This window comes from Pygoscelis adeliae, unplaced genomic scaffold, assembly GCF_000699105.1.
Source record: "Pygoscelis adeliae isolate BGI_AS28 unplaced genomic scaffold, ASM69910v1 Scaffold61, whole genome shotgun sequence".
In the NCBI taxonomy this organism is placed as follows: Eukaryota; Metazoa; Chordata; class Aves; order Sphenisciformes; family Spheniscidae; genus Pygoscelis; species Pygoscelis adeliae.
Genome location: NW_008824010.1, coordinates 1337892 through 1361191, shown reverse-complemented (window position 1 = coordinate 1361191; position 23300 = coordinate 1337892). Strand labels below are relative to the sequence as shown.

Genomic DNA, 23300 nt, shown 5'->3' with positions numbered 1-23300 from the left:
AGAACAAAAGAGCAGACTGTGCTACATGCCAGGCAGTATGGATTGCTGTGCCGTGTTGTTTATGAGTAGGCTAAAGCTTTTGAAAATCAGTTCTGAGTTTTGATTGAAGGTGAAAATGTTTCTTGTTCTTCTCTGCTGATGCACCCATAAACGTTACTGATATAAAATTTAAATTAGATAAAATGTTTAGATAGAGATTCCTCTCTTTTGGCTTTCAGGAAGACACTTGTGACAATTCTCATACTGACCTAATTTTTTTTTTTTTCTTTTCTTGATGAAAGGGTCAATCTTCTGAGGGAACTGATTGCACCTTGGAATGAGCTAGCAAAATGCTATGTATAAGCTTCAGAAACAAAATCTCCACTGACTTGAATAGGCTTAATTATTGCTTACAGCCTCCTCTTGACTCAACAGAAATTTATTTAACACTCACAACCAAAACTGAAAGAAGTTCATACTTCAAAACTGATCTGCCCCACCTACCTTTCCCACAGCCCCCTTCATTGTAACCCAGCTTCTTATAGGGGGACACTCCCTAATCACCACCCCCCTTCCCTAAGCAACTTGACCAAGCCCCAGCAGGACTGATAATCCTTCACATCAGAGTCAGGAAAATTCAGAAAGCTGATTATGTTCATCCTTCATGAGATATTTTCCTTTGAGGTAGTTTCTGTAACAAAAAAACATGTATTTTTCTTCTCATCCTCAAGGGAAGTCAATTAATATTTTAAAAGATGAGCCTGGAAAACTAAAATTCCTACCTCTCCCAGAAATGGAAAAATCTTAGCATTAGTAGCGATGCTCATACAGGGTGTTGCGGCCCTTGTCCAGCTCAAGGGTGTACCGTTAGCTGCCTGGGGGCATGGATCCCACAGGAAAGGGAGATCCCACAGCCTCTGCCGTCCCCCCTCCCGCACTGCAGGTCCGGGAGAGGAGAAGCCGGCCTGGCTTGTGCTCACGAGTGCTGTGGCTCCTCGAGAGCTGGGACCAGAGCAGCAGGAAGCTGTCGAGTGCAGGCTGCAGCCTGCAATATTGAACAGCTGGCGTGACCCAAAGGGTCTGCTTCCAGTGGAGCCTTGAACATAAGCACTAAAACCTCCTCCTGCCATCTTTCTAAGCTAGCTGATTAACATAACAAAGTTAAACCAAAAGTCATTATTTCTGAGTTGTTTTTAATTTTTAACCCGAGTTTACTGCTGGCTTGTGTGGCCTGCACCATGTGCCCAAGAGCTTGCCTGCATTTTTCAGTTACATCAGCTTGTTTAATAAATATTACCTCTTGAACTTCTGTGTACTCTTTAACTTTCAGAGCCATAACAATATTATTATTCGAAGTAAAGCAGGATAATTGTAGTGGTTTGGGGATGTTTTATTCTGAGAGAAAGAAAATAATGAACCTTTAATGTGGTCTTTTTTCCTACAATGGGAAAACTTAAGAAGGATTAAAAACGCCTTCCTTGAAAAAGGGTTAATGAAAGTAAAATAGCCATCTTCCTGTCAAATGTTGATACTGAATTTATACACTCAGCTGTTGTTGGAAGATCATCTTCACAGTGCAGGTGTACGCTTCAGGTAGTGAAGGATAAGTGTAATTCGGTGTAGTCAGTGTTTTGGTGTGTTGCAGCAGCGTTTATCCCCTGTGCCTTCATTTGAGGTTCATTCCGTTGTAGCTCAGATACTCTGCCCAGAGCCTTTTTGACTACATGAAGAAAATCCAGAATGATTCCAGCACTATGGAGAGTTTTTGTGAGACGTTGCTAAAGGTCTTTGAGGACAACCTGCGGAATGACCGGTAATGTTTTTGTTTCGCTTTTTTATCTTTAACAGCAGGACTGTTTGAAGTCAGATGTATGGCACATCTTTTTTAATATGCCTAGATGAAGTTTGCCTGAGCCATGTAAATTTGCTTTAATACAGCTGTTTGGTACAGCAGTACCTTTGGTAAAATGTCTAACAAAGGAGTGATGGCAGAATATTTTGCATTTACTATAGTTTAATATTGCGCATAATGTGATAAGCACCAGTTTTCATATAATGCAATATTGGGGATTGCATATTGCTGCACACTTTTCAGTGTAGTCTAGTCTGCATTTCGTTGAGGTAGTGCTTTTTCACAAATATTTGAAGTATAATTTTCTTGTGAAGATTTTTCTTTAAAGGTGACTCATTCTGCATAATGAGATTAATTTCTCTAAGCCTCACTTATCAAACATGTGCAAAATAGAAAACATTCCCTAGGGGGGGAAAAAACCCACAACTATTAATAGAATTTTCAGTTTTACTTTATTTTTGTTTCTTGTCTCAGCTGTTGAAATAGAAAACACGACCATAGTTATTCCAGCTCACATGTTGTGTGTTGGTTCATTTGATAATTACCTGGAGTGAGAAGGTATTGTAACTTCTGATACATCTTGTGGAATACCTTGTTTATATACTAGGAAAGAAATTAATATTTTATACTACTGTTAATTGTGTTTTCAGGACCCTGCAAGTTTAAACCAGGCGTGTTGTTAATTAGGTTTTTTCCTTTTGGCTGTAACGGAATGTCCCCCTCTCAGCCAACAAGGATGATTTAGCCAACACACAGAAGTTACTGAGCAACCCTCCTCTGTGTAAATTAGAGTTCGAATTTAAATATGTGTAGGTAGATAGGAAGTTTCTTTCTTTGCTTCTAATTAAAAATAGTGTATATATGTATGCCAAGAAGTGTATTTACATTGTTAAATTATTTTCTTTCATCAGGGTGTCTGTACCCCTCCTGACAATGCTGGACCAAATGCTGGCAAATGGCTGTTTTGAGATATTTACCATGCAAGAGAAGTAAGTTGCTGAAAGTCTTTTTTGTTTATTTTCCACCATGCAACAGGCCTCTTAAATCTTACACTGACTGCTGCTGAATGTTGCTCTAGATGTGGGTGCATAGGGCTCTTAAGTGTGTGTGTGTATATGGATGTAATGTTTTAATTTTCCTGAAGTGGGGCAGCTGTGATAAATTCTGGACCAGATAGCCTTGAGTCTTGATAAAATCTGTGACTCTCCTATCAGTGTAGAAGTTGGTTATTGGTTCATTGTTTAACAACCAGTACATTAATCAAACTCAATTTGCATGTTTCACCTGGCAGACTAGGGCCAGTATCAGATCCATTTCGCTTCTTTCCTTTACTAGCATGCATTTAGCATGCTTTTTGGAGAACATTCTTCACTGTACTGCGAGCCTTTCGCAAGGGCAGTGTCCTGTTGTGATGCTGCAAAATAGTGTGCCTACAAGCTATTGCTTCCAGAATCCCAAAATTCACTTTTGTTAATGTGAATATCTCCAAAGAAGTTAATTAAGATTATAATAAGAATAACAAAAAAGGCATGTCCCAGCTTTTCCACACCGAGTTCAGTCTCCTGCAAAGTATTTAGTTCAGGAATGGATAAACATGAATAAGGTATTCCAATGTGAAATCATGTTTTTTTGCAGATGTTTCAGAAGAGAATGATTTTTGTTTCAGTAACATTAAAATATATTCCACAAACTCTCGCAGGCAGCATCTTGGCACACATACAGATATTTGCAGAATTGTACAACGTGAATCCTACAAGCACGTATACTGGATTTGGAATCTGTTGATTCAAGAATTACAGCGGATAAATTTGAAAAGCTTTTATCACTGTGAAAGTTTTAATTGAGTCTACTCTTGTTTTCAAGTGTGTATTTAGATCATCTCTCTTAAATCAAATTTGGCAGTCCCTTTTTGAATAGGAATTTAAAATGAGTTAAATACTCACAGGTGGAATGAATATTATTTGTTTGGTTTGGTAATCATGCCAGTGATCTGGGACTTCCGCATAGGCTCCGGTCTTCCCTGCTGGGGAAGATGTTAGATTATGGGTGGAAATCCCAGGTAAAGTCTGTGTCTCCCGCATCATGGGTCACTAAACAGAAAGCATGTGGTAGCACCACTGCATTGGCTGTGTAAGTGAGACTCAAACTCAATCCTGTGGTGCCATTATAATGCTTTATTAAAAAGGCCTGAAATAAAACCCAGGGGGATTATGGGGGAAAGATTTTGAAGCTGATCCAAATGTATTTGCTTCCAGTTTGGTGAGGAAACCAAAAAAGAAAAGTAATAATTATACAGCCCAGTGGATCATTCTCATGGCAAGGGAATGAAATATTGGCATGAAGTGCAAGAACTCATTATCATAAGAAAGCTCTGGAAGGCCAGAGCTCTAGAAAGTTTGAAGATAGCTAGAAAGAGACAGAGAATTTAGTTCCTGCCTGTGACGGTTTTTTGGTAATAGAGGTACCTTATGGTCGAGAGGTAATCACGAACCGGTGTGTACTGTGTGTACTTCGTGGAGAGCCAGGTGAGCCTGGCGTTCCGGGTTCTGCTGTGCTCTAAGAGCCTGTGCATAAATCAGCTGAACGTGGTAGACGGGTGAGCCCAAAATTATATTTAGTGCAATGTTTGCATTTTCTTACTTTGGCATATGTCGTTTGGATATAGTTAGGGATGGATAAACACCGATCCTGGCTCCGAGGCCTGCCCGCCTGCACTGTTGGATGCCACCTACTTCTTTTTGCATAGAAGAAAAGTGTGACTTTGGGCCTGGCTTCTGGAGTGGGACCAGTTACTCCCTTTTCAAAGAAGCATGCCATAAAAGTCTAGAAATAGAATCCAGAATGAGCCTGAAAATTGAGACACTGCTTGGTGGCATGAAAAGGCCATGTGTGCATGCAGTTTCAGATACTTTATATAAAGTGTGCCTGTAATAAGAGGGATGAGGTGCACGGTTGTTTTTAGAAAACAGTCAGTCTTCCTGCTGGTGAGCAGCTTTCCCCGCTGCTTCTGTTCTGCTGTGAACTTCTTGCTTGTCGTGTAGCAAATAAAAAACACTTCGGAGAAGCTGGGGATGAAACATTAGCATTCCTTGGGGTGTTTGGCTCCCGTTTCATCTCCTTCCCTCGTGTTTTACCACATTGGGCTGAGTGGAGTTTTAGCGGCTCGGGTTGTAGGCTGTCCGGCATCAGGATTATGCCTGTGCCAGCCGCTTAATTGTCAACTGTCACATTATAAAAAAAATATTTGCAAATGCATTTTGAAGTTTCAAATGGATATTGTGCGCTGTCCTGGACCTTTTTTTCCCTAATAAAACATTAGCAGTCCAAAGCAGGTAATATCCTACACTGCTTAATTTAAACGGGATTAATAGCTGTTGGCTGAATTAGTTTGACACTCGTTAGGAGCTCAGTGCTCCTGTTAAAGCCAATTGCCACATGGTGTCACTCCTGCCCCGCAGAGGCAGAACCCACGGTGCATTTTCCTGCCTCTGCACACCGTATAGCTCATAAAGCTTAGAACACACAGCTTGACGTTTCTGGCATAGTTCTGTAGATGAATTTCAGCATTTGTGAAGCTCTCTGCATGGCTGGTCTTGTGATCTGTGTGCAGGAGGACAAGTGGACCACTGGGTGTTTCTTCTCCATTATCGTATTGTGAATGCTCGTGTTTAAAGTGAGATTCATTTGTCATGTGTGGGTCATTTCTCTGCCAGGGCCCTGCTGTCTGCCAGCAGGGAAGCGAAGTGTCGGGTAAATACCTGTCCAGTGGGGTTTGAAATGAATCAACTTTAGTACCACTGGGGTAATCAAAAGGCCATCAGAAGCAGCTTTTCTTTGTTGTGCTTGGCTTAGTTTGAATCTGTAGTATGAAAAGAAAAGCTCTGCCTGCCATTTTTCTGGCTGTTACTTCCTACTCGTCTGAAGCTGGCATAAACCTGCACGTGCAGCATGAGAGTTTCCCCCTCCCTTGAACTGGCGGGAGTGGGTTGTATCGCTGCATGGTAAGTGGCATTAGAGAACTGTTCCCAGTTCAAAAAACTGTTGCCTTCTTCCAGTAAAATGCAGCTTGAGGTGGTTCCTCGATCTGTTCTGCCGTGTGCTCGCAAATTGTGCCAAAATAAGGAGGGAAGTGCGGGGGGAAGTGGGGGAAAACCATTTCTTCTGGCAGCAGCGCAGGTGTGTACTGGCCTAAAGCCTTTGTGAAACTGCGGTGTCATTCACTGGCTATTTCCTCCCTGCCCTGCGCGCCCTCTCACCGCAAACAGGGTGGTAGTTTTCAGTTGAAACGTAGTTTCTTGTCTGTGGTAGCACAACCTGAAACCTCCTGATTTAATCTCAGTGTACACTGTGAATTTGTGGAGCCGTATTCCTAATAATGTAGGGAGTGTTAATTGATTAGAGAGACTGCTGGAGGCAAAGGGCCCCATGCTTGCAACAGAGCTGTCATAAATAAAGCGGAGCGTACTGGGCTTTTTTAAACTCACCAGTGGTTACTCTTAAAAGATAGCAGTAGCTGTCAGCTCCCTGCTGGTAGTGGGACAAGGGATAAGGAAGAAAAAGGAGAGTGAACTGAAGCCACTTGCAAAACTGGCACTGGAGCATTGTGTTCTGGTTATGGCTCCTGTAGCTGCAGGAGTCATTCTGTTGGTCTTGTGAGTGAATGATCACCAGAGATGTTCAGTCTGCCAAGAGCCCTGATGGATTGCTAGTTCCTTAGAACGTGCAGTAGGGTTGGTCTAATACTCAGTACCATGTGAACAGAATCGCCTTTGAATGACAATTCGGGATCTAACGCTTTCTGGAGTAACAAGTACAAGTGGCGTTTCTCTTTCTTAGGTGCATGTGTTTTGCATATTCAGCAGAAGTGTTCATGCATTGTATATGTATAATATTTTTCTGGTGGCCTTACAGTGTTTTAAGATGGTATGTGTCCCCACTCATCTCCAACTAATGATTTCTATGCATTACATGCTCTCGTGGATTTTTTTAAAGCAATTTGCAGTATAGAGCATGGCAATGGCTGTCCTCTGGTTTCATGGCCACCCCAGGTGATGTCAGCTGAACTGTCGAAACTCAGTTCACCTTTAGGAGGAAAACGCCTGCGCCTTTTTGCAGTATGGTGTGCGCCCAATTTACGTAATGTAAAGACTTTAGACTGATCCCTTTTTCCCAGATGCCGACTCTATTTCTCCTGGCACTGTGCCCACACAGGAGAAGGAATTTTCTCTGTTTCCTTTAAAGAGGCCAAGCTATTTGAGTGATTTGAGTCATTAGTCCTGCCTGACTAACCTAGTGGCCCTCTATGATGGAGTGACTACCTCAGTGGGCACGGGAAGGGCTACAGGTGTCATCTACCTGGACCTCTGTAAGGCCTTTGACACGGTCCCCTACAACATCCTTCTCTCTAAATTGGAGAGATATGGATTTGATGGGTGGACTGTCCAGTGGGTGAGGAATTGGTTGGATGGTCGCATCCAGAGGGCAGTGGTCAACGGCTCAATGTCCAGATGGAGATTGGTGACAAGTGGCATCCCGCAGGGGTCCGTATTGGGACCGGTACTGTTTAATATCTTCATCAATGCCATAGACAGTGGGATCAAGTGCACCCTTAGCAAGTTTGCAGATGACACCAAGCTGAGTGGTGCAGTCAACATTGCCAGAGGGACGGGATGCCATCCAGAGGGACCTGGACAAGCTCCAGAAGTGGGCCCGTGTGAACCTCATGAGGTTTCACAAGGCCAAGTGCAAGGTCCTGCACCTGGGTCAGGGCAACCCCCGGTATCAATACAGGCTGGGGGATGAAGTGATTGAGAGCAGCCCTGCCGAGAAGGACTTGGGGGTACTGGTGGATGAAAAGCTGGACACGAGCCAGCAATGTGCGCTCGCAGCCCAGAAGGCCGATTGTATCCTGGGCTGCATCCAAAGCAGCGTGGCCAGCGGGGCGAGGGAGGGGATTCTGCCCCTCTACTCTGCTCTGGTGAGACCCCCCCTGGAGCACTGCGTCCAGCTCTGGAGCCCTCAGCACAAGAAAGACACGGACCTGTTGGAGCGGGTCCAGAGGAGGGTCACAAAAATCATGAGGGGGATGGAACACCTCTGCTATGAAGAAAGGCCAAGAGAGCTGGGTTTGTTCAGCCTGGAGAAGAGAAGGCTGAACAAACTAAGAGACCTTATTGCAGCCTGTCAGTACTTAAAGGGGGCTTATAGAAAAGATGGTGGCAGACTTTTTAGCAGGGCCTGTTGCGACAGGACAAGGGGGAATGGCTTTAAACTAAAGGGGGGGAGATTGAGACTAGATAGAAGGAAGAAATTTTTTACGCTGAGGGTGGTGAGACACTGGCCCAGGTTGCCCGGAGAGGTGGTGGATGCCCCATCCCTGGGAACATTCCAGGTCAGGTTGGACGGGGCTCTGAGCAACCTGATCTAGTTGAAGATGTCCCTGCCCACGGCAGGGGGGTTGGACTAGATGGCCTTTAGAGGTCATTTCCAACCCAAACTATTCTAGGATTCTATGATTTGAGATCACACATAGGTTAGGTTTAGTTACTACAAATGTGAAATTGGGAAATGACAGAAAGGAAGGTGCATCTGTTTTAAACATGAAATGCTGCACATAAGGTTACGTGTATTAAATTTATTCCAGATGGTCTTGTCCCAGTTGGTCTCTTTGTTGCTATACTTCTCAGCGATGTCCCTGTTGTTCAACCAATTTAAATCTCACCTAATTCACTATATTGCTGTTGTTCTGTGCTGAAAGCCAGGCATGCATTGCAGGTATTGTAATTAGTTGTCTACACAATGTCTTTGTGTAATTGGGGGCGGGAGGAGGAGAAATTTCACCAAGGTAAGAAAAAACATATCTCCTCTTAATAGTAAGAGAGCAGAGATGCTCTTCCCTCATCTAACCAGACAAATCAATGTCCCTAGACACACACCCCGACTCAATCGTGCAGATGCCCGTCATTCTCACAGTGTGTCTCCTACGCGCACGCTTTCCGTGCTTATCAAACTCCTTCAAATGTGGAACAGTGCTGACGTGACTGCCGGCAATGGGTGGCAAGGAACTTGCGCCTCCAGCATCTGATGGAGGTATTTTAAATCAGCCCTCCCCAGACTCTTTGGTCCTGAAAGCCACTGTCAGCTCTGAAAATGTCTTAGGAAGCCTCTATCAGCATTGAAAACCTGGTAATTTTAGTTACTCTTTCAGTGTCGTTTTCTGGACAATATTGAGACAGCCATGGGCAGCATCCTTTAGCTTAATGGTTCCATGGTTTGTTCCATTTTTTTAACCAAGTCAGTATTTGCCAGTATTTTGTTAATATTTTTTTAAAAGTAATTAAAAAACACTAACTCTTGTCTGGAAAACTATACATAACAAGGTGCATTAACTTAACAAAACATCTTGTCGCTCCTATAAACCTCGTTTTAAATGTTCCGTTTTTCAACAGATTACACTACGCAGCTTTTCTGAGTAGTTTTTATCCACAGCTCTGAATCATAGTAGCAGAAAACAGATGTTAGTTTTGCTTTCTGCTTTACACACACAATACAGTGAGGTTTCCAAAATATGCAGGCTAGAAGTAATTGTGCTTACTAGACAAATATGAAATAGTTTCTTTTGCATCAATGGCACTTCAGCCTTGAGTGTAGCAAGTAAAAGATTAAATAATTTGTACTGAAATAAAAGCGATACTCCCTCTTTACTTCTCTTTACTAGATCCTTGGAATATACTAACAATACTTGTGTTTGTATGAGTGTCTGGGAAAGAGCTGTGAGAATCACGTTTCCCAGACTCTGGAAAAAGAAAAGAATTTGCTAAATATATTTAAAGATGGCTTCATGACTCGTACACTTAACAGAACTGTAAGCCCTGTGTTTAATTACGTTGTCTGGAATCACTAAAGGAATTTGGGCTGTGAAATGGTGGAGTATTTAAGAACAACATTCATCCCCTTTCATGTAATGTTTGGTTGAAGACCTTAGGGAATGACCAAGGCACCACAATGATACACAGACTAAATAATTTGTATTTGGCTACAGACTATTTTAATTCCTGACATAGTATTTCTGATCATACCATGCTTTGTTGCAAACACAAGCCCTGGCTAACCGATTATCATGCATATACTGAATGATATGCATGATATCATTCAGTAATGTATGTAAATGTAGTTCATGCCTCAGCGAACAGGTAGTAGCAATGTAAATAATTAATACTAATCTCTTCCCTGCCCGGTAACATGGTGGCCAAACGCGCCTGCGCCTTTACCAAAGGTCCACCTAAAGCAGGGTGTGCTGCTGTACTGCGCTGCGTTGTGTCTTTCCTCTCCTTTGAATAGTAATTTGGCGTCTCTACAATCATTAAATGTGTTTTGAAATTCTATCGAAATCTATTTCTCACCTTTTTTTCTTTCCCATTTTCAGCCATCCCTTTTCAGTGAAGTTATTTACCCTTTGTAAAGAAGAGATCAGAAGATCCAAAGACGTCCGGAAGCTTCGCTCCAGCATAGGAGTGTGAGTTAATGAAGTAGTCTTTTCTCTGCTTATAAAAGTGAAGAAAATTTAAGTACAGTACATACCAGATGTAACAGCTAGGTCTGCTTCATGTGAAATCTAAATGAAAAATGCACACAAATACATGTAATACAAGGTTGTGAAAGTTTCACGTACTTCTGGGTGGTTGGGGTGAAAACACGTGAAGGATCTGATAAAATTTAACTACTTTTAAAATGTTGATATTCTTAAAGATGCAGTGAATCATTTGCTTTTGGCTTGTAGAGAGCCTGACTTGGTGCCAATGCAAAATAAATATAATTGATTAGATCTTACATATGCACTAGAAAGAGCTGAAAACACCTGCAAAATTATTATCTGGCTTTAGGGTAAAAGCCCTCAGTTCAGGAGCAGAGAAGTCAAAACAAAAATGTACCAGTCAGGAAAGACAATACTGGGTAAGGAGAGGAGGAAAAAAAAGCCAAAGCCTTGCAAAGCTGAACAAAGGTTCATTGGCAGAAACTTGGCAAAATTATTCAGGTGTAGGTATGTCAAGCAATGATTTTACTGACTTCAATTTCACTTCTTTATTGGTAATGTCTTAAGAGTGCAAGAAAGCCCAAAATGAGAAGTTGCCCACGTTTCTAATTTGTCTTTCACGCTTAACCGCCTCGTGTAAGAGCCTGCCCTGTCCTTTTGTTGTCTGTGCGAGAGCTTGACTCACATGTGGTTTTTAGCGCGCAGACTTCGGTGCTGCCGGTCAGTAGCTTTAGAACGGATTTGTACTTGGCATAGACGTGTGGCATCTCGGTAACCCTCGAGGATTTCAGTACCCTTACCCTCAGTGTTTGCTTTCCCACAGCATTTAGAATATCAGCTGAGATTTCCTGGCGGTAGCGAAGCTTCCCCTCCTGCCCTTTTTTCTGATACACATCTTCATTCTGATCCTCAGAATGTACTTTTGCAGTTATAACACAAATACCACACACAATCTCTTTTTTCCTTACGTTTTCTAGATTTTGTGGCCTGATTCAATTTCAAGGAGACATGAGAGAGAAAGTTCTATTTCAATTGTTTCTCCTTCTTTGCCATCCATTTCCTGTAGTAAGTATTGAAGACGTTGCGCATTATCAAATATTTTATTTAAAATACAAGCAGAAAATAATTTAAAGTACATTAATATCTGTTAAAAAAGAATGCTGCTTTAATGTAGATAATAGGTTTTGTATCTCAAGGGTCTGCTATCTGCAATGCTGCCACCTGAAACAGGCTACGGATACTTGCAGCGTACCTGGCTATTCCACATACTGCTTTTCCACCTTCTGTCCTTACCATTTTAAATTAGAAGCAATTTAGGTGCCCAAGCCGTCTGTTTCTTTTACACAGCACCCAGCACAGTGAAGATCTGTTCACTATGTAGTGCCTGAAAGCTCCAATCGGGATCAATTACTGTTAGTTTTGCAATATTTCTCATAGTGGCAACACAGTAGTAGTTCTGGTTCAAGAAAAACGTATTTGTTCTTTTTGTCAGGTGTGCCAAAAGCTTGTGCAACCCAGGAAAGTTTATCAGTAATTTACCTTTTTCATGTAACTAACTGAAGCGGGGCACAAAACGCGAGTTACTGCTCAGTATGTATGGGAGAAGATCATGTGTGGGATAATATTATTGTAGTCCTTTAAAATTTTTGTTGACTTAGGTGTTTGAGAGGGGGGCTGTGTTCACTGTGCAAGACCTGGGAGCCCTGACTTACAGCTGCTGCGACAACCAAACACGTAAACCAGCGCGCTCTGGCTTTGGTGCTCAGTACAAGGGTTTCACCTGGGAACGTTTCTGGGTGTTCCTGTGAGTGAGTGAGGAGCAGCGAGTGCACCTCGCCTGCTCCGGGCAGCCATTAAGCTGCATCTGTAGCCGAGCAGTGTAGGAGAAACAAAGGCTGTCAGAAGTAATTGCAAGGGCACATAAAAAGCATGTGAAAACCCATGAGGTCGTAAAGTGGTTTGAGAAGACATTGAATAGCCTGGCGACTGGCCAATGCAAACCAACATTGGTTATTCTAACCGATTACTTTTTGATAAGGTTAAAATCATACGGTACTCAGCAAAGTTCGATACTTCAGATCTTTAGTCCAACTGTTTCCATGTTGTGTGTACTTGCTACATGAATAATCCGTTGCAGGAAGGGCACAGTGTAAGATCTGGAGAGAGAGCATTTCAATTTCATGTTTTATTGGTATTTTACATCATAAACATGTTTTGTTTTTACAGATGGGTCAATTTAATTTGGCACTACTACTCCAGAAATAACTCTACAACTTCTCTGCATTCCTTTGGTTATCATCAGGCTTTCTTGGAAAAAAAAAACAGAATTTGTTTTTGTTGCAATTTTGCTGTCTTCCATTTCGTATCTTTCTACGCATTGTACTTCAGAAAGCGGCCTAGCTCGCTTCTTCTCTATGCACACCAACATCACAACTAAACAGTGCTCTGGGAAAAATACTTGCAAATTAACCGCTTCCGGAAACTGGAGTGTAAAAAGCTAATGTTGCTCACGTCATCATCTGTCTCCCAACAGTTTTTTAAAGAGTTTTGCTGACTCTTAAAATCTCCAGACTGGGAAACCTATCTGTTTTGTGGGCCTACAGCAACCAAGTTAGAGCCGGACTTTGGCTCAGTGAGTCACTTCAAGAAAAATGCTCCAGTTGGGCCGTTCTCAAACATTTTAATTCATTCCCTGTGGGGGACAGATCTTAATCTGAAATCCCGCCAAAGTTTAATGAAAATATACCAATTGTAGTAGCATGCATTTCCTTGAGGTGCAGAAATGAAGTCCCTTCCTGCAGCAAATCGCTATCGGAGGCTTGGACAGGCTGTAGGTCTGGGTATTACAAAGTGTCCACCGTAAAATGATGGTCAGTGTGAAGAACCGGTACCAGCAATGGCACTGGGCTCTTCCACAGGGGACTCCGGATACTTTACTAAGGGTTCCGCTGCCTCTTCCCCATAGATACGGAAGACGACAGCCAGTCAAGTTTATGAGATGTTGATAACCTACAGTGATGTAGTTGATCCTGCCATTATGGATGAGGTTATGACCGTACTCAGCGATACCAACTGGTAAGTGAATTTGTTGCCAGATAAGTCATAAGAGCTGAAATAATGTTTGTACCACTGAAGTTTAAAAAGTGTCAGTGCCTTTGAAAGCTGGCGGCAAGGAAGCCGTAAGAAACTATACCGTAGTTTTAGCTATTGATCACCTTTAGGACAGAAAGGCATTGCTGAAAAGAATTCTTCTGTTCTAAAGAACTATCTAGTATATTGTCCCACTGGAAGTGGTGTGTATAAAATCACCACTAGGTAAAGTAAAACATCTACATTTTTCTAACAACATGAAAAGGGAGGAGATCTTGGAAATTCTCCATGAAACAGAAAGAGACTGGGCTGTGCAAACAGTCAAACTTCAACTGCACAGACAGTTTCTTGGCATTTATGAGCACTGGCAGGATTTTGGGAAAGGAAGGATCTTTGCAAGCTGGGAAACAACAGAATTAGCAGAACAGCTCAAACCTCCCATGAAATGTCATTGCTCAAAATGCTACAAACGTTGTACTCAAGCAAATATTTTGAATTGGAACAGTTTAGATGTTTCCCAAGCATATGATCGCGTGAATTAAACAACCACTTTTATATAATGTAATTATTCTTTTTACCTACTGTTACCTGTAATGTTGGCTTCTTCCAAGCGCAGGGGGAACAGGGTCTCGTTCTTCATGAGCAAGATTCACCGAAGCAGCAAAGTGTCTTTCCAGGGCGGGAGGAACTCATTCGGTCCGCACCCTTGCAGTGACAGGAGGGGGGAATACTCACCATAATTTTGGCACTGTTTTTTCCTCTTCTGCAAATTTTAGCATTGTGCATTGTAGTCACCTGGAGAAGTTTATCAGACTGCATGCCGCAGGTGTTTGAGGAAATAGGGAGTTTTAAGATACTAATTACTTTATTTGTTTTGCTGCCACGTTAAACATTTTTCCTTGTTGCAGACGACTCCTGGCTCATGGGCCTACTAGCCCCACCCCCTGCCTCAAACAGTAGTCAAAGTTAATACATGAGAATAGACAGATACAAAAAATACGTAATTTATTTAGTCATCATATTAAATGACTTTTTGTCTTCATTGACATTTCATGGAAATAAAATTAACCTAGACATGTTCAATGAACAAATATACCTTAAGGTTTGTGGTTTACACGTTTTCAGACTGCATGCTTACATTATTTAACTGTTGTTTAATTTCTATTTTATTTCTGTGCTTGAGCTTAAATAACTTTGTATTTGGGAAAAGAAAACTAAGTCTGTCATTGTAAAGGGGTGGCTGCTGCTATTTTTCTCCATTTTCCAGTACAAAATTAGAATAATGGTCTCAGATTTGACGAACCGGTTATCAACAATTTGCCTATTGTTAAAATGACTTGCTAACTACATATTGATGTTTAGTATTGTGTTTAGTGTGAGTCAGTGCTTGCTTATGAAATCTGAATTTAAGAGCAGGCTTGCTCAGAAGTTACAGAAAGAATTTGTTAACAGAAACAATTGAGTAGGATTAGATTACTGCTGTCAGAGGGATGTTTACAATACCAAAGTTAGAAGTGGTACACACCAAATTGCTACAGAAAAAGCCGTGGTAGTACAGCTCTACTCATAAATGGGTTACTAAACCAAAGCAAAATAGTTCCGAAAAACCACTTCAGAAAACTAAATATTTTATTTTCACCTTGTCATTTTTAAGGTGTGACTGGCTGCCTGTTTTGTTCTGTCTTAGTTCAGGGCTTGCTCTAAGTTCCCTGGTGCAGTATGTCCGTTGCGCTAAGATTAAAGATGAAAAGCTAGTTTACTTAAAACTTAATTGTTTTATCTTGGTAGATTTGAACTGTTTACAAAAGAAGATATTTGAAGTCCTTGCTGAGTGTCAGAGAGAGCTGCTTGTTATTCTCAAACTCTCTCAGTGCTAGAACAAGCTTAGTAAATTCTGAATTACAGTAAACATTAACATTAGGAAGCCAAATGAGAATTAATATTTGGGGAAGACGATAATTACTGGCATTCACATATTTGTTCCTTTTTGGAACTACAAAGAGTTTATTATACAATTGTGTAATTCAGAGTGTAAACAAATTACTCTATAAACGATAACTCTTGTTTAGCTACGAGAAGGTTTCTGGTATTAAATATGACAAATTGTCCAAGGTGCCTAAAAAAAAAAAGTTCAGGTTACTTCTAACTTGCCCTTCATGCTTTTTCTCTGTAGTTTTGGACTCCGTTTATGTGCTAAGAGTTAAATTTTTAATAGCCCATTTACAGTTGTTACTTTAGAAAAACAAACTAAATCTACTGAATTGGTGAGTAATACTAGCAGTCTCGCAGCATTCCGGTTAGAGCGGTAGGTTTTTTACAAGATGGAAAAGAATGTTGCCTGTATGGATTTTCGGCATTTGGGGGCTTTTTGTAACTGGCAGTTCTTGAGGAAAATATCTCACGGACATCATGCTATTTCAGAAACTTTTTAAAAGACTCACAAGTTTTAGGTCTGGATTTTCTATTTCAGGAGAAAGCTTCTATAGATTGTAGGATGCTCTCCAAATCCAGTGACATTTAGTTAAATTCTTGATATCAAGTTTTCTAAAGCAAAAAGGAGCTATAAATTCAGAGAACAAATTAGCGAACCTCTAGTCAAAAGGGTCGTATGTGTAAGTGTTACTTGTTTTGGAATACAAAAACCTAGAAGAATAGTCTGGGACATTATGGTTTCTCTGGCTTGCTTAAGAGGGTACAAAGATGTGACATTTTTCTTGAAATGTGACACAACAAAAACTTCTGCAATGTGAAATGTACGTGAAAGTATAGATGCATACATAGTAATATACTAATAAAATGGATAGCTTAAGAAGTTGTGTGTAACGTAGCCAACTTCAGGTTTTAATTTTTGAATTAACTGGAAAATACTTCCTCATGCAGGGAAGCTGAATTGCCAGTAGTAAGAGAGAAACGCAACTATCTCTGTGATCTCATGAAAGTGCCCAAACCGCAGCTGGTATCCAAGGTAAAGTACGGAAATGTGCTCCTGAGGGTTTCTTTTTTAAAGAAACATAGTAATGATCAATTGTTCCACCAAATCTACTGTGTGCTTCTGAGCAACAGATGCAGTTCTTCACTGGTGCATGAATGTACCAATGTCCACCAGGAGGAACGTCCTCACGGCTTACTACAGAATATACGGAATTGCTGAAGACTGTTGTCTTAAGCTCTTCCAGTCTCGGTTCTCGAAAACATTTCAGACTTGCGGTGTGACATCGTACTTAGACAAAAAGCAAGAATGAAATAATACAGTACAGATGTTTCAGAAACTGTTCATCTGCCCTTTCTGGGGAAAGAAGGAGGATAAAAACTCCCCAGTCAATTTCAACGACGAAATGATAATGTGGCCGGCTGTGCAAGCCACAGAGTTCTGACACTGCCTAAGAGGAAGAATATAGTCTAAACGTTAATACATTCATAAGATGACAGACATTATATCCACATGTAGGTCCCGTTCCATTTTCATGCCGATAGTTTGGAATTGCCCATCTGCTCAGTATTTCAGAAATACCAAATTTTCTGCTGTGGTAAGAGTTTCTGAGAGGTTCCTTTCCTCTCTCTCCAAATTATTACTGTTTTAGAGAACATGTGTGACAATTTACGAAGAAAAATTATTTTTACTTCGAGTGTTACAAGACGAGGTGAAAACCCTTGATGACTCACGGCTACTTCCCTAATATCACAGGCTTCCACAGCATATAATCCATTCCGTAAACTGATTAAGCTTAAAAATAGTGGGGTATCAATTTATTCTTGGCCTTTGTAATTTTCATTGTTCTGCTTTCATACTTTCAGAAAGTTTTGTCCTTTGTAATTAGTTTAGAATTCAGAAACATCACCCGTGCAGTCTTCTTTCCTAAGTTTTTCCTAACAGAGGGGATCTTCATTCCCTTCATTTTCTCATTAAAATATTTGAACACCATTAAGTTTATTTTCATGACTGGAATTATGCGAAGCATTATTTTGTTGCCCTGCACAGTTCCATCGCAGAATTGCATTAGCCTTTTTCACAGCCGCAGCATCTGTGGCTGAAAGTCACTGAGTCTTTTCTCCTTCAGAGCATCTAAAGGTGATCTGAGCTAACGGCATGTTTAAAGTGCTTGTTGAACTGGCTCTTTGTGATATTACATTGTGTACGTCTTCGAGGTCAGCCAGTTCTTCCTGTGTGATATTCTGATAATCCTTTACACTGAAGATGCTTCCTAATGTAAGCAGATCCTATGTTTTGAGTTGTCATTGAGATACATATATTAAAAGGTTTTAGCCTTCTGACCAATTTTTTAAATATACTTAAGACATCTGTGAATAACCTTCAAAGACACCCTGCTGTCCCCATAGCGGTTTTCTCTGCTCATCTTCCTGTTCTTACTGAGACATGTCTACAGCTTTCTGCTTTTAGTACAATTTTAAGAAACCCGCGACTAACATTTTTGTAGTTTTGGAAAACAAGAACCTGAACCTCTCGCCCATCCGAGGCATTGTTTTCAGAGCAAAAGTTGACCTGAGCATTGCTGTTTCAAGGTTTTCTAGTCAACTAATAGAAATGTTATGTTCAAAATGAAGATGTTACAAGATGAATTCACTGATCTCAAAAAAAACTTATTTCAACTCCTTAATTATTGGAGGCTGAGAGAAGCCTGACAAGTTAGGAGAAAACTGTCTCTGATATAAACAAAAGAGTAAGAAATAGCCCAATGAATACATACAGATATTCCAGATGGAATGGTTACAAATATATCACGTGAAATCTGGAAGTTATGTGGCTGAATTTGGAACTTCACCTCCTCCTCCTCTTTTAATGTAAGTAAATAGTTAGTATAACTTTTAGCAAAAAGTTGAGCCTGCACCTGCCCTGAGAGCTGCTGGAGTTCACTCTGAGAGTGATACTCACTGAACTTGAAGGAGTTTTCACAGCTGTCCAGATGGCCCCAGTAGCAGCCAGTTTGTGCTCACACAAGAGCGCACAACACTGCTGCTCTTCTTCAAGAGCTCGCATATCCTGAGAACAGAGAAGAAACAACAGGGGAAGCCAAGCATAACGTTATGAAAGGTGAATGAAGTTAATTTCACATGAAATCAACGCTTACTTATCGTCCCTTTAAAACTTGTACAAATTAAAGGGTAGTTAAAAATGAAGGTGTTAAAAAGAACTGTAAATATTACAGCTTTGTACATCTATATTCTCCATTTAGTTTGCTTAATTACATGATTGGGATACTGTTAAAATAGCGATACATGCTACGCCACGTGACCTCTCTTCTTTCTTTCTCTCTTGTAGAGTTCAGCATAATGAAGTTGCAGGCGCTGGCTGCTGCTTTGTGAACTGAAGCTCTTGGTTCGGGTGCCATTAGGACTGGAAGAGTTTGTGCAGCGGCATTCTGACAAACTGGATTCTCAGCACGAGCTGCGAAGTGCGCTGTTAACAAAATAAGAGGCAGAGATTATGTCTTAAAGCATTGTGCAGATATGCCATATGAAGGCAGCAAAGCTTCATTATGTTTTCAGTTTTTAAAGTCATTATCTGTAGCCACAAGATGGCGGTTTCTCTTCATACTTCTGTCACAATTGACCTGGGGTTTTTTGATGTCAGTGATTTATACTTCTGCAACTCTGAATGGAGCCATTCAGCCTGAGCTTGCTGTACACACATGAAGTATTAAACCTGGCTTGCTGCGTTAGTCTCTTAAAAGAATCGTTTTTCAGAGTTAAGAATGGCAACGCTTAGTGATAATGAAATCTTCCTGAACATAAGGCATCTCTGTGGCTAAGTCTGTCATTCTTATGTCACAGTCGAACAAAATCCAGGTTTCACTTCAGCTAAAGTCAAAGCCTCTCTTAATAGCTCTTTATATAACTAATTCAAGCAAATGTTTTTGTGGTAAACTAGCTTTAAGGACTGAAGCTTTATTTTTTTTTCCCTTGAAGAATACAGAGGTGACTCGGTGCTTCAAGCAGCTGCTAGGAATTCAGACCATTTCTTACTGACTAGAAAATGAAATGGCTAAAACATCTATCTTCTTTAGTAAGACTAATGTGATGGGCAGCACAAGGCAACATGATATTCTAATTACACTGTGTTATTTGATGGTTCTAATTAAATCCCACTATCCCAGCACTTCAAGTAGAACAGTGGCTTTGTGTGTGTGTATACACACACACACACACCCCCCATGAAAATTTGAAAGGAAGGAAAAATTCAGGCAGAGGAGCTATAAACAAGACAGTTTCTCTGTAAAGGACCTGCTACAAACTGCAGCAATCTCCTACTGCAGGTGTACTACAACCTGTCTCACTTTTTAAGAGTCTTTTTGCTTTTTAAGAAGATAGATAGCTGCAAATTCTATAATTCAATACTTCTTAAGTATACTTGCAACCTGGACTGGCAAATGAAATTCAATGTAGATCAGTGTTATCCACTCACTAACTACTAAATAGACAGTACTCCATTCACATACTGTGCCTCAGACCGAGTTGGCCACGTGGCTGCACGCACCGGAGGGGCTGCTTACAGGCATTACTGCAGAAGAAACACTACTGAACCCACAGCCTCTGTTGTTACACTGTCATTAAAATGGAAGTTCCTAGTACTTTCTCCAAAGATGTTGGCTTTGCAAAGTTATACCTATAGGTCCCTGCTGCAAGAAAAACACAAGTTGTGTTGGTAAAGCCTGCTTATTCAAAAAAACCTGAGACAGTCCAGTGAAAATGGCGAGCGTCTGTACATACCATCATCTGGCTGCCAGATGATGTTACAGACACAACTGTACTTTTCACGCAGCCCTGAATCGGAGGATGCCACACTTGAGTCAGTACTAGCCCTGTGCAGAGCTTTACCTCGCAAGCACCAGCTGCTGCTCCCCGTAGCAGGAAGTAAGCCAGTCGCGGGGAATGGTTGAGGGCCCCCGGCAGTGTTTGACAGAAACCTCTCTTTACACTTCCAGTGGTTATAGGCTTTGCTTGATGCATTTTTAAGGCTTCCCTATGGTAACAGTCCTCTTGTAATCTTATGGCCTGTATTTGATGGTTATTTAAATTAGAAATACAATTTAACAATCAAACTGAGTTTGGTAAACGAGTGATGTGCAATAGTAGAATGAGCAAATAGCATTTTCCGTGGTGTAACTAGGACCTCCCTTAGACAGGGGTTACTCAGCACAAAGATTAATTTAATGAAGCACAAATTACTAAAAAATTCTAAACCTCTGAACACTTTGGACTTCCTACACACAGATACCTAGAGGATAACACAGCTTCGATATCACTGCCTTACCTTGGTTTTCAGTTAAAGTGATAATAATCCATCCCTTCCTTCAAGTTCAGCGTGCTCAGGTTTGTTTCAAATGCTCCACCTGTCAAATCCTGCGAGGGAAGAAAAAGAGAATCAGACCAACCAAACTCATCTCGGGTTGTAACAGGCTTTGGTAATTTGGTTCTTCAGACCACAGAAGGAAGTCCCTTTTGCAGAACTAAACATAAATAAACCAAGGCTCAGAAATGTTTCCATTAAAAAATTAAGCGTATGCTGAAAACCTGGTGTTCAAATTAATATGTTTGGGAGGGGGGATATCGGACAACTCATTCTCCTGCGGCCGTGTAGAGCACAAAGGCTATGCTCAGCACAGCTCTGCGGAGAGCGCTCTGCACATTTTGTTTTCTAAAAGGCAGGCGTTTTCAGAGAATGGACCAAGGGAATGAGTTTGACAAAAGAGCGATTTTTGTAGATTTTTCAACAATTATTAGCTTGTCTGACGAAACAAACCCTTCATCAAGCAACTGAAATACTTCACGCAGTTAAAGGTGTTTCCTTTTGAGCCCTAGTTAGTTACATTATCTGAACAGGAACCTGGTAGGGTCGCTCCATGAGCAATCTTGCAAGGCAGTGATGTCATTAAGAAAACATCCCCACTTCAGCGTTTCTGAGCATTTCTACTTTGGCCTTCCTGGAGTCGTTAATTCTACTGATCTTCAGGAACATCACCAAAAAAAAACCAAAAGCATTAAAGCTCACAATAGTACAGGCGGTAGGTAAAGAGATCGCTAGCGCTCTTTTGGTTGGCCCAGAGCAGCAGCATTGAAGTTTTAGCAACGCACACCAGTACTGGCAGGTGTTTAGGACAGGAAGGTACAAAAATGGCCCAAGTGAAACTGTGGAATTAAAGGAGGTGGAACGCCAGGCTTTGGCTAGAATAACTGGATTGAAAAAATCGCTCTGGGATCTTTAATGAACTTGAGTTCAGCAACTAAGGTTTCTGTCTCACATGGAGGGCTCTACATCCAGCTCGCCTTGGACCCATCAGCTGAACTGCTTCTCAACATGCTCATGGTATTTGGGTGTTGCTCGGAAGCCTTCCGTTCAAGGAACACGGCCATCTCCATCATCGGGGAGTCTAGTAGCAAAACAAGCTGACCCCTCTCCTCCAAACCTCTGCATTGTTTCTGCTGCCTGAATTTAAATGGGCAAGGAAACACTGCATGTGTACGTTTCACACCTCTTGCCCAAACGAGCATGCTGTGCCTCTGGAGCACAGATTAACTCCCCTCTCTCCTATACGATTCTCATCTACCTGCCATGGTCTTCTATTTTCACTAGCAATGCCAAAAAAATACAAAGATGACATAATCTGATCCAGAACTTCAACAAAAAACATAACCACCAGTCAGAAAATTCAGAATTGAGCTCTGATGTTTACTAACCATAAAAAAAATAAGAATAGCTAATGAATAATTTGGAGAAGGGCAGGAAAGGGCCCGTGGCACCAGGCTTTTTAAAACAAGGGCTCCACTTACCTAAGTTAACCAGTTCCTATCTGAGCGATAAGGCCCCGATTGTGAAAGGTGTTGAGTACTTTTTTTTTTTTTTTTTTACTTCTTGAAATGAAGAATACTTGATGGTATTTAATACTTTGAACGACTGGGCCCTAGTTTCGCAATTCAGTTAAGATCCCAAACTGTCCCTGGTCCATCTGCAAAACTTACCACTCACGTCAACAGGGAATTCTACTCAGAAATGTAGGCCTTGATTACGACCTTTAGTCTCTGCTAATGATTTCATAAACCCAAGATTTCCCAAGTTAGGACACAGGGTACGAAACAGTTGCGGTTTCAGCTTGCTGGAAAATCAACCTGCTGTAAAGAAGGGTTAATAAAAAAAAAAAAAATAAAAGAGCCCAGACGCTAAATGAAGCAGGAGAGCTAAAAACAAATCTTTCATTCCCAGAGCACAAGACTGAGGTGACAGAACAAGGCAGGGTTTTACAATAACTGGTCTAACAGTAAATTTACTGAAAACTTTATACAATAAAACTAGTTTAATTACCTAGACAGAAAAATAGAAAATCCCTTTCATTTCAAGCACTTGGAATCCATGCCAGAACAGGGCACAATACATGATTTCTAAGCGGTTTGCTTTTACCTCAAAGCGAGAGAAAATGCACAGTGCAAACCCTTAGGTGAAGTGGGACTGCAGGCTGCTAGACAATTTTGAGCTAAAGCCACGATTTTATTCTCTTCAGCAAAAACTTACACGCAGAGAGCAGAATTTCAGCTACAGCCCTTTGTGAAGCCATTTTCAAATGCAAACTGAGCAAAGCTCACATAGGATGGCTGCTTTTTCAAAAATGATTTTATATGGTAACAAAGTAACGCCAATGCTAGCAAGGCAGGAACTGCCTTAAAAAAATAAATAAGCAAACACTGCTCCAAGTACATGGCCAGCGGAGTTGTTTCTCGCAAACAACCCACTTAATAAACATATCTAATCTTCAAAATTATCCTCTTAGAGCTGCATGTAAACACGCAGGTTCTGTCTGTATCAAAACTAAAAAATAATCCCCTACCCTGAACAGC

The 23300-nt window shown here is 41.1% G+C and overlaps 2 protein-coding genes across 2 annotated transcripts in view; one reads left to right on the top strand and one right to left on the bottom strand.

Annotated features, from left to right (window-relative positions):
• The window catches only part of TBCD (tubulin folding cofactor D), a 134784-nt gene extending 115166 nt beyond the window's left edge, over positions 1-19618 (top strand). Inside the window, exons 33-39 of the mRNA XM_009326126.1 lie at positions 1671-1792; positions 2743-2820; positions 10257-10346; positions 11342-11429; positions 13330-13439; positions 16335-16419; positions 18733-19618. Of these exons, the coding sequence (XP_009324401.1) occupies positions 1671-1792; positions 2743-2820; positions 10257-10346; positions 11342-11429; positions 13330-13439; positions 16335-16419; positions 18733-18744 (585 nt within the window). The 3' untranslated portion in view covers positions 18745-19618. The remainder of the gene's footprint in view (positions 1-1670; positions 1793-2742; positions 2821-10256; positions 10347-11341; positions 11430-13329; positions 13440-16334; positions 16420-18732) is intronic.
• B3GNTL1 (UDP-GlcNAc:betaGal beta-1,3-N-acetylglucosaminyltransferase-like 1) overlaps positions 18866-23300 on the bottom strand; it is a 126020-nt gene continuing 121585 nt past the window's right edge. Inside the window, exons 11-12 of the mRNA XM_009326138.1 lie at positions 20725-20813; positions 18866-18870 (exon numbers count right to left, since the gene is read on the bottom strand). Of these exons, the coding sequence (XP_009324413.1) occupies positions 20733-20813 (81 nt within the window). The 3' untranslated portion in view covers positions 18866-18870; positions 20725-20732. The remainder of the gene's footprint in view (positions 18871-20724; positions 20814-23300) is intronic.